Source organism: Leptopilina heterotoma, unplaced genomic scaffold (assembly GCF_015476425.1).
Source record: "Leptopilina heterotoma isolate Lh14 unplaced genomic scaffold, ASM1547642v1 Lhet_23, whole genome shotgun sequence".
Taxonomy (NCBI): Eukaryota; Metazoa; Arthropoda; class Insecta; order Hymenoptera; family Figitidae; genus Leptopilina; species Leptopilina heterotoma.
Window position 1 is genome coordinate 980951 of NW_025110948.1, and position 10844 is coordinate 991794.

At 23.6% G+C, this 10844-nt stretch overlaps 2 protein-coding genes across 2 annotated transcripts; both read left to right on the top strand.

The window, feature by feature from the left end:
• Window positions 1–592: 592 nt before the first annotated feature.
• Window positions 593–2205, top strand: LOC122502473 (hybrid signal transduction histidine kinase M-like). The gene is made up of 3 exons (XM_043612547.1): window positions 593–670; window positions 911–1782; window positions 2055–2205. The coding sequence occupies exons 1-3, from the start codon at window positions 593–595 to the stop codon at window positions 2203–2205; spliced, it is 1101 nt and encodes a 366-aa protein (XP_043468482.1).
• Window positions 2159–8050, top strand: LOC122502474 (reticulocyte-binding protein 2-like). Its single transcript, XM_043612549.1, has 6 exons — window positions 2159–2332; window positions 2474–2628; window positions 2703–3143; window positions 4534–5538; window positions 5799–6522; window positions 8042–8050. The coding sequence occupies exons 2-6, from the start codon at window positions 2615–2617 to the stop codon at window positions 8048–8050; spliced, it is 2193 nt and encodes a 730-aa protein (XP_043468484.1). The 5' UTR covers window positions 2159–2332; window positions 2474–2614.
• Window positions 8051–10844: the final 2794 nt, after the last annotated feature.

Genomic DNA, 10844 nt, shown 5'->3' on the forward strand with positions numbered 1-10844 from the left:
CTCGAAAAAAATATAATTAAAATTTTTATTAAAATTCGTCCAAAGAATTTAATTATTTAAAAATTTGTTGGTATAATTCTTTACGAAAATTTAATTTTAAGAATCATTTAATTATTCAATAAATTATTTATTTTGTATTTCAATAATTGAATTCTAGTAGAATTTTTTAATAAAAATTTATTTAAAAATTAATTTTAGATAATAATTGAATATTAGAAGAAATATAGCGTAAATTTTAAGAAATAATTGAATTTTGAAATTAATTTTTTTGAAGAAGTTTAATTGCGGATTTTTTTTTATAAAAATTATTTAAAGTTTTTATTTTCTATTTGACTCGGAATGGTTATATTTTTGTCAGTATTTTTAAATATTTCACTGGTTTGAGACCTGAAAAGAAAGAAACAATTTTCATTTTTTTCTCTTTGAAACAAATGAAAGTCGGAAGTATTTTGACATTTTTGAAATCACGTTGAAAAGAATGTATGTATAGTGTAGTGAAAGATAATAATTTGAATTTCTAAATTTTCGAAAATAAGAATACAATGAACGTAGATTATGTTTAAATGATAAAAAATCTTTTGAGTTACTCAAAATGGAAAATAAAAAAAATCACAAAGAATCTTCTAATTATGAATCCGTCGATTGCTTAGCACAAAACACTGTTGGTGATGTAAATTTTAAGAAAAATTTCAAATCTATGGACAAAGTTAGTGAATTTGGTGGAAATTACGAAAAATCGAAATTTAATCAAGTTCATAAAAATGAATGCGAAGAAGTATGAAATTTTTATTATTTGGATCTTTTAATAGAAAAATAAACAACCATAGAATTTATTATGATTTTAATGGAAGTTATTTTAGAGTAAAAAATATTTTTACAAAATTAATCAATTCTTTTTTTTTTGGTTTAGTTAATTATATTGTCGGACAAGGATCAAGAAACCGAAAAACCGTGTAACCTTAATACAAACAGTGAAATTGTCTCTCGTTATCCAGAACTATTTGAAATTTTTACCGAATCATCGAAATCGAATCTTAATTCAAAATCGGAAATTAGCAGTGAAAATAATATTCCACAGGAATTAATTGAGAAATCAAAAAAAGAATTTACTGGAAGTTTATCAAAATTTCCCGAAAATCATTTCGACGAGGAAGTCAGGACAATTAAGGAAATTTTATTAAAACAAAAAGTTAAAGAAAAATCTCCTCAAATTAAAATTGAAAATATCGTACCGGAAAAATTATCTTCTCTTCAATTTTCTAATAATGATGATTGTAAAAAAGTTGTGAACTTGAGAAAAAGCGACAGACCAATTTTATTATTTAATACACAAACAAATTCAAGTCTTTCGACTATTGCCAATAAAAATACAACGAAAGAGCTCAAGATTCCAATAAAACGAAAAAATTCCAATGATTCGGTTTTGGAAAATAATTCGAATTCAAAGTTAAAAAAAATGACCGATTCAAATGATAATATAAGAGTTAATTTGCGACATAATAATACAATTTCGATGAATTTGGAAAAAAATACACAGGGCGATGTTAATAAGATGAAAGTAAATGAAAAGAACGATAAAGTAAAAATAACTGAGGAGAAATATGAGGAGAATAGAAAGAAAATTTTTCTAAATGTTATTGACACTCTGATAGGTGTGAAAGCAATTTTATTTGAAAATCGCAAATTAGTCGAATCAATACAGGGATATTTTCAAAATTGTTCAATTTTTCATACAATTATATCTGACGATGCTGTCACATTGTTGAATGAAGGAATTACGAGGTAATGAAATAATTATAAATATAATTTAATTTAAATTATAAATATAATATAATTTAATAAAAAACATTATTCAGTTTGAATTTTTTAATTAAATTAATTTTTTCAATTATTTTAATATAAATTAAATTTTAATTCATAGTTTTAAATTTCAAAAAATAAGTTATTTTAAGTGTTTTATTTAAAAATTAATTTAATTTCTCTTTAAAAATTATTTAACTTTCTGCAAAAAAAAAAATTCTTTTTCTTATAAAAGAAATCTTATTCTTCTACAGATGCACAATGAGAATTCAATGTAACGAGAAAAGTAAAGATTTATTTGTCGGAGCTAATGAATTATTAATGGAAAGTGTGAAAAATCTAATGAAAGTCGTAAAGGAGGAGAGGGAATATTTAAAGCAACAAGGTTTCTTTGTTGAAAAATAATTACTTTAAATAAGAAATAAAAAATTTTTTTATTTAATAAATCTTTTCGGAAATTACAGAATATTATTGCAAACATTTTCTTCGTGGAACGAAAAATAATAGGAACACTGGACTTTCGAAGAGAAATGTAATAATTATTATTAATACAATTAAAAATAGAAATTAATTTCTTAAATTAGATAATTATAAATGTATTTTTTTATTATTATTTTATTTTCTGTTCTAAATAATAGATTTATTAAATAGAAATTTTTTTTTATATTTTTAGACGAAACACACGCTCATTGGAAATGATAATCTACTGTCTTTGAGTAAGAAAGATCGAATTGAGCAACTAATTACTTACAGTGTTTCTTTGATAAAACAAATCGTGGCGAAGAAGTTTCTGTTAAAAACGGAAAATTCTAAAATGTCTCCGAGAAGGTAATTTTAATTTTTCTTTCAACTTGATTTTTGTAGGAAATTAATATTAAATTTATTATTATTATTTTGAACAGAAAAGGAAAAATTGAAGCAGAAGGAAAAACACAGATGGAAATTATTCCAAAAGCCAAAAATCATTTATGTCACGAAATTGAGGATAATTCGAAAAATTTAAAAAGCGGAAGAAACGAATCTAAAACAATATCGAAAATAAATTCTTCTATGGAAAAATCGAATCCAATTGTGTCGTCATTAAAATTAATGAATAAAGATTCGAATAGTGAAAAATTGACGAGATCGTCAACAATTATTTTACCGGGAAATTGTAGTAGTTCGAGGCAATTTTCAAATTCGAGTAGGGGACGAAATAATTGTAATACACAACCAATATGGAAACCAGCTGGTAATGTTAATGTTACACTTCCGGGGAGACCAATTTCCCGGCAAAATACACGATTAATCACTTCCTCGTTGAATAAGAAACGGGATGAAAAAACTGACGATGTTTCGTTAAGGTAATTGGGAAAAATTTTCATTTTCAAATGTAAACAAAAACAGGATTGCCACAGGTCAGGGAAATCAGAGAAAAGACAGGGATTTTTTATTAGAATTCAATTATTTTCTAAATTAAGAAAATTTTTCGCAGAAATTCAATTATTTTCAAAAAATCTAAAAAAAATTGTTGTCAACGATTCAATTATCTTTATAATTATAAATAACAAAATTTTTCGACAAAATTCAATTATTTTTAAAACTTTAAAAAAAAATTCATTTCAAAATTTCTATTTGAAAATTTATTTATTTATTTTTTTGTATATTTTTTTTATTTCTATTTCAATTTTTCTTAAATTTCAATTTTCTACTATTTTAAGAAAATTTCTCAAAAGAATTCAATTATTTAAAACCAATTTTGCCAAAATTCTACACGAACATTCAATTATTTTTATAAATTTTAAAATTCCTTTCAGATATTTAATTATTTTCATAAATAACAAAATCATTCGAAGGAAATCAATTATTTTCATAAATAACAATATTCATCAAAAGAATTCAATTATTTACAAAAGTAATAAAATTCAATTATTTTCAAAAATTTTAATAAAATTTACCAAAAGAATTCAATTATTAAACAAAAATTTTGATAAATTTCTACACGAATATTCAATTATTTTTCAAAAAAATATACAAAAATTTTACAGGAATTCAATTTTATATAAAATAGAATTTGCATAAATTTTTTGAAAAAAATCATTTGTTAGAAACTTTTTATAAAATTCTTCGCAATAATTCAATTATTTTCATAAATAATAAAACTCATCGCAGAATTTTAATTATTTTTAATTTAATTTTAATCAAATTTCTCGAAAAATGTAATTATTCTTAAAAATGTTATTAAAATTCGTCGATAGAATTTAATTCTTATTAAAAATTTGTTGATAAAATTCTTTATGAGAATTGAATTTTAAGAAATATTCAATTATTCAATAAATTATCTATATTTGTATTTAAATAATTTAATTCTCGTAGAATTTTCTATTAAAAATTGATTTAAAAATTAATTACAGTTAAAGTTTTAGATAATAATTTAATTTTGGAGAATTTACTAATAATTGCAATTTTTAGAAATAATTGAATTTTGTAAGAGTTTCAAATTAAAATATTTGAAAATTTGAGTTATTCATACTTTTAATTAAAAATTCTATGGAACTAATTTTCTTCAAAAGGAATAATCGAAATTTGTTGAAATTATTTCAAATTTTTTTTTTTAATTTAATTGGCCAGGGAAGAAGGCCAAATTTTTTCTGGTAATCAGGAAAAAGTCAGGAAGAAATAAAATTAAATTTTTGTGTCAACTCTGAAAAAAAATCCGAAAAGCTAAAATTTATTTTCATATTTAATTTACAGAAATCCGACAAGTTCGCGAAGTAATGATCCGAAAAAACTACCAATTTCGCATAAAATACAACGATCATCGTCAAGCATGGGTGCTTATGATTTAAGAAAAAAATCCGACAATAGTTCTCCGAAAATTGAACAAAAATCAATGAGTGCAAGATTAGAAAATAAAAAATCTAATTTAATCGCAAATTCAATCGAAAGTGGAGAAAGTTTAACAAATAAAAATTCTGCACGTGCAAAATGGAAGACCCGACAACCAGAAGTTATACAAATGTTGAAGGAATTAATAAAAAATAATTCCGAAGAGGAGAAGAAAATTTCGACAAACAATTCAAAAAATTCATTGAAATTGAAGAAAATTGATAATTCTCTGTTAAATTTAAAAGCGGAAAATTCACAGTCAAAATTGTCTATTAAAAATAAAGGCGATTCAAAATCGGGAATTGCAATAACGCGAAATATGAGTGAGGATAAAATTGATGATAATTCATCGAAAACAAAATTAAATCATAAGAAATATTTGCGAAAAAATGCCAGTGACTCGAGTTATTTGGAGAGTTATATTAAATTGAATTCGCGACAAAATCACCCGACGAATTCTCGTAAATCTTTGAGTGAAAAAATTAAATCGAAAAATTCTTCTCAAGTTGAAATTAAAGATAAAAAAGAGGAGGGGAAAATTGACGATAATCGTCTAGAGAAAACGAATAATTCAAAATCGTTGTTCAATTTTCAAGATTGTAATAATTCGCAATCGACTTGTGAATTGGGAACGAAAATTTCATCATCAAAATCATGTCAAGTTTCTTTTGAAACTTCATCTTGTTCAAGAAATTCGGATCCTGTTCTCGATACCGAAACGAATTCTTTTGAATCTGATAATCAATGTTCGGAAACTTTTATCGAAAAATCGGATCAATTTGTTGATAAATCGAAAAAGAGTTTTTATCTTCTAAAAGAAATTCTGGAGAAATATGGATTTAATGTGGATTTAGTGGACAATACGGAAAGGTAAAATTTATTTCAAATAAACAAAATTAATTTCAGTACAAAATTTATTTCAAAATTCATTTTTTCGAATATGAACAGTAGAAATTAAATAATAATTATTTTATATAATAAAAATACTTAATGTTAATTAATTCAGAATCAAAAAAATATTTTTTATTTAATATCAAAATTTGTTTATTATTTAATTATCAAGTTATTATTTATTATTGTTCTTATTAAATTTGAAATTTTGTAATAAAAAAATTTTATCATTTTTATAGAAAATCGAATTTAACGGAAAATGGATCTTTCTCGTCAATTTTGCTGGACAAGGAAAGTGGTGCAATTGTTGCTGTTTGTTCCTCGCAAACTTTATTCGATAAACTCACATCTCTATCCGACAGCGATTTGGAAATAAAAAACATTATGAATCATTTTTCCCTCGAATCAATTGATAATGAGAGTCAAGTGAGGAAAATTGAAAGAAAGAAAAATTTGGAAATTCTCCAAATAACCGATAAAATGGAGAATAATTTGAGAATTTCATTTTCAAAGCACAAGAATAGAAGTGAAGAAATTTTTTCAATTAATTGCGTGGAATCGTGTGGAAAAATTGACGAGGAGAAAAAAATACAAAAACCACTTTCTGGAATTGAGGAAAAATTTTCTTTTGTCAATTTAATTTTAAAAGAAGAATCAGAACGGAAAATCAATAATTTTGTCAATGAGAAGAAAAATGAGGAAAAATTACTGGAAATTGAAAATCAGTCTTTGGAAAATTGTCAAAAAGAAGAAAATGAAGAAGATGGATTTATTTTTGATAATTTAGTGAAGGAGGAAGAAAATTGTGAAGAAGTGAATATTCCTTGCGAAGGGGAGAGAAATGTAAACACTGTGAATGGAAAAAATGAGGAGGAAAAAGAATCTATTTTGATAGATATAAATTTAAATGATAAAACTGAATTTTCAACAAATACAAATTCGTATGAAATTTCTCCCTCAGATGCAAGAGAAAAAGAAAATTTTTCATCCATAAATTCAAATTCGAAAGGAAAAATCACTTTTTCTCCAACTGAAGAAAAAGAATTTTCTCCTGTAAATTTATCTGAAGAAATAAATGAAAAAAATCATTCCGTAAAGTCGGAAAATTTCACTTTGAATAGAAAAAATAATTTTTCCCCAACTGAGAAAAAACAATTTTCTCCGAAAAATTTAACTAAAACAACAAATGAAAAAAATAAATCTGTAAAATCGGAAAATTTCTCTTTAAATGTAAAAAACAATTTTTCTCCAACTGAAGAAATAGAATTTTCTCCTTTAAATTTATCTGAAGAAACAAATGAAAAAAATAAATCTGTAAAGTTGGAAAATTTCTCTTTGAATGGAAAAAATAATTTTCCTCCAACTGAAGAAAAAGAATTTTCTCCTGTAAATTTAACTGAAGAAACAAGTGAAAAAAATAAATCTATAAAGTCGGAAAATTTGTTTCTAAATAGAAAAACTAATTTTTCACCAACTGATGAAAAACAATTTTCTCCGGTAAATTTATCTGAAGAAAAGAATGAAAAAAATAAATCTGTAAATTTGATGTCAGATAATTCGGTTTTGAATAATGAAGTAGAAAATAAAAGCGAAGAAAAATTAGTAGTGAATGAAGAAAAACGATTTTTTGCTGAAAATTTAACTCAAGAGAAAAAAATAGCAGAACTCGAAAATTTTGAAGAAGAACAGAAAAATTTAAAAACTGAATCTCTGAATTTTAATGTCAACGAAGAAAATACTAATGAAATTAATTCTTTTTCAATTTTAAAGAAAATTCCGAAAATTCAAGAATTTAAGAATTCAAGTTTAAACAAAGAAGTAGAAAATGAAGAATTTTTTGCAGTGAATTCAATTAATGAAAAAGATTTTTCTTCGGTAAATTTACCTTCAAATGAAAAAGTGGAAAATGAAGAAAATATCTCTTCAGTAAATTTAAAATTCTCTGAAAAACGAGTAAAAGTAGATTTAAATTTCCACGAAGATATTAAAGAAAAAAATAAAGATGTGAGAGAAGATTTAAATTCGCTGATTTTTTCGGAAAAATTAAATTCCAAAAAAGTGTTTGATGAAAGTATGGAAACTTCTTCAGTAAATTTTATTAAAGAATCAGTAAAAGAAGTTTTAAAATTAGAAGAGAAATTGAAAGAGAAAATTGAAAATTCGAAACAAAAATTATTTTCATCAAAAATTCAGGACGAACGAATTCAATTTCCAAAGGAAGTTAATTTCCAAAAAGAATCGAGCAAAGTCTCAATGGATGAAATGAAAAATAAAGAAGAAATAACTTTGGAAAATTTAATTTCAACTGAAGAATCAGTAAAGGAAGTTTTAAATAATCAAAATTTCCAAGAAAAAAATGAAGATTACAAAGAAGAAATAAATTCTTTAGTTAATTCAATTTTAAATAAACTGGAAAATAAAGAAGAAATTTCTTCATTCGATTCTTCAAACAAAAAAATTCTAAATGAAAAAATTCCTTCAGATAATTTAACATCAATGGAAAAACCAACAGAAAAAATTTTGAGTCCAAAAGAAAATTCCAAAAAAGAGAGAAAAATTACCAAAAAATTATTATCTTCTTCATCAAAAATTGTGAAAGACGAAAATATCGAAAATATCGAAAATATCGAAAATATCGAAAATATCGAAAATTCCAAAAATAAGGTAAAAATTACCGACAAATCATCATCTTCTTCATCAAAAATTGTGACAAACGAAAATATCGAGGAAAAATCAACGAAAATAATTCCACAAAATGAAAAAAGCGGAAAAAATTTGTTATTGAAGAAAAATGCTAATAAACGATTGGAGTTGAATTTGAAATTAAGGAAAAAATTATCACCAATCAAAAATGATGATGAACGTTTCAAAAAACGTTTAAATTCCGTTTTAAAAGCAATAGCAACAAAAAGTGAAAATATTTTACAAGAAACAGAAAAAAGAAAAAATGAAGATCATCAAATTACCTCAGATTCTTCTCCTCAAAATTCGAATTCGTGTTCAAAATTAAAAATTCCTTCTAAAAATAGTAAACAAATGGAAAATGTTACAAATTTCACCATTTCCAAAGAATATTCTCCAAAAATTGAAATAATAAAAAATAATCCCGAATTTAATGAGAATTTAAATCCTCCGAAAAAATTAATATCCACACTAAATTTTATTCCCTCGTTTACTACTATTTGGAAAAATGAAGAATCGGAAATAAAAATTGAAAGTAGGAACAAAAATTTTGAAAATAGCAAAAATACCGAAACATTAGAAAAAAATGTGTTAAATTTAGAAAATGAGACAAAATTAAAAGAAGAAATCAACGATGACAATGAGAAAAAATCAATAAAAAAGATGGAAAATTTATTTTCAACTCGAAAAAGAAGAAATAACAAAAAATGTAAATCATGCGGAAAACGACGTAAATATTCATCATCATCATCATTATTATCATCAAATAAAAATTGTCCCCTTGAAATATTCGAGTCATCCTCGGAATTATTAAAAACAAAGAGACAGAAAACAATTTTTCTCGACGATTATTCATTGCCAACGATAATAAAATGCAAGGATAGTAAAATTCATAAATTCACCATTAATGACACGCCAAATCTAATGGCACAAAATTTAGCAATGACAACACTTAAATTGGCAACAAAACGTGTGCAAAATTTATACAATAACGTTATTATTTGCCGACAATGCTTAAACACAACAGATAATTTGGAAAATAATTATTGTCCCATCGATAAAAATTGTTTGGATTTGAAAAATATTTTATTTGAAAGTAAACATGATTTTTCTTCTATCAATATTTCCAGTGGTAATGCAAAGAATTTTCGTAAAACAATGAAAACATTTAGAAATTCATCGAATCGAAGAGAAACATATCAGGGGGAAAATGGAAAAATTACAAAAATTCTCCTCAATGAAATTTTTTTGAAAGTATTTTTCATTTTTATTGTAATTTGCATTCTTATTCATTGGTGTTTTTACTGAAAGGTTTTTTCTAATTAAAGTATTTTATTTAAATATGATATTCAGTTGAAATATTTTATTTAAATGTGGAATTTATTTAAAATATTTTATTCAAATATTGTATTTATTTAAAATATATGACTTTTTTTTATTTTTGTTGTATATAATTCACAATTTAAGTTTTTGTACTTTTTGAATATTTTTCAAAAAGTGTATTTTTTCTTTATTTAAACAAAACTTTAACTTTTTGAGAAAAAAAAAAATTTTTATAATTGAAAAATATTTAGTTTAGGAATATTTTTCGTATTTTGACAATTTTTATACCAGTTTAATTCTTAGTTTTAATAATAAATAAATGAAAAACCAATATTTGTGTTTTTTTATTGAAAAAATTCGCTTTATTATTCTTTAGAGTTTTTACTAAATTAAAATTTTTTGTGCCACATCTATATAATTAGCACAATAGCAATAAATTTCTAGGTCATTAAAATTAATTTAATTCACGAATAATGAATAGCAGCCACAGTCGATAATCAGCAGGAGATGAAAATTTATTTATTGATGGAACTTTATCTATTGTTCATTAACAAAATTCTTAATAAACAAATTAATTATTGGCCCTAAACAATAACTAGCACAATACCAATAAAGAAAATTATTTTTTTTATCCCAAACTATAACTAGAACCATTCCAATTAATTTCTGGGTCATAAAAATTAATTTAAATCACAATTTATAAAAAGTAACCACAGCCGATAATCAGCAGAAGATGAAAAATTATTTTTGAGCGAACTTTATCTTCTGTTTACTAACAATTTTTAGTCATAAAATTTTTCACTGGTCCGAAACTATTACTAAAACAATAACAATTAATATCTGGGTCATAAAAATTAATTTAATTTACAATTCATAAAAAGTAATCACAGTCGATAATCAGTAGAAGATAAAAAATTATTTTTGAGCGAACTTCACCGTCTGTTTACTAACAATTTTTAGACATAAAATTTTTTACTCGTCCCAAACTATTGCTAGAATAATTCCTATTAATATCTGGGTCATAAAAATTAATTTAATTCACAATTTATAAAAAGTAACCACAGCGGATAATCAGCAGAAGATGAAAATTTATTTTTCAGCGAACTTTATCTTCTGTTTACTAAGAATTTTCAGTCATAAAATTTTTCACTGGTTCGAAACTATTACTAGAACAATTCTAATTAATATCTGGGTCATAAAAATTAATTTAATTCACAATTCATAAAAAGTAACCACAGCCGATAATCAGCAGAAGATGAAAAATTATTTTGGGCGAACTT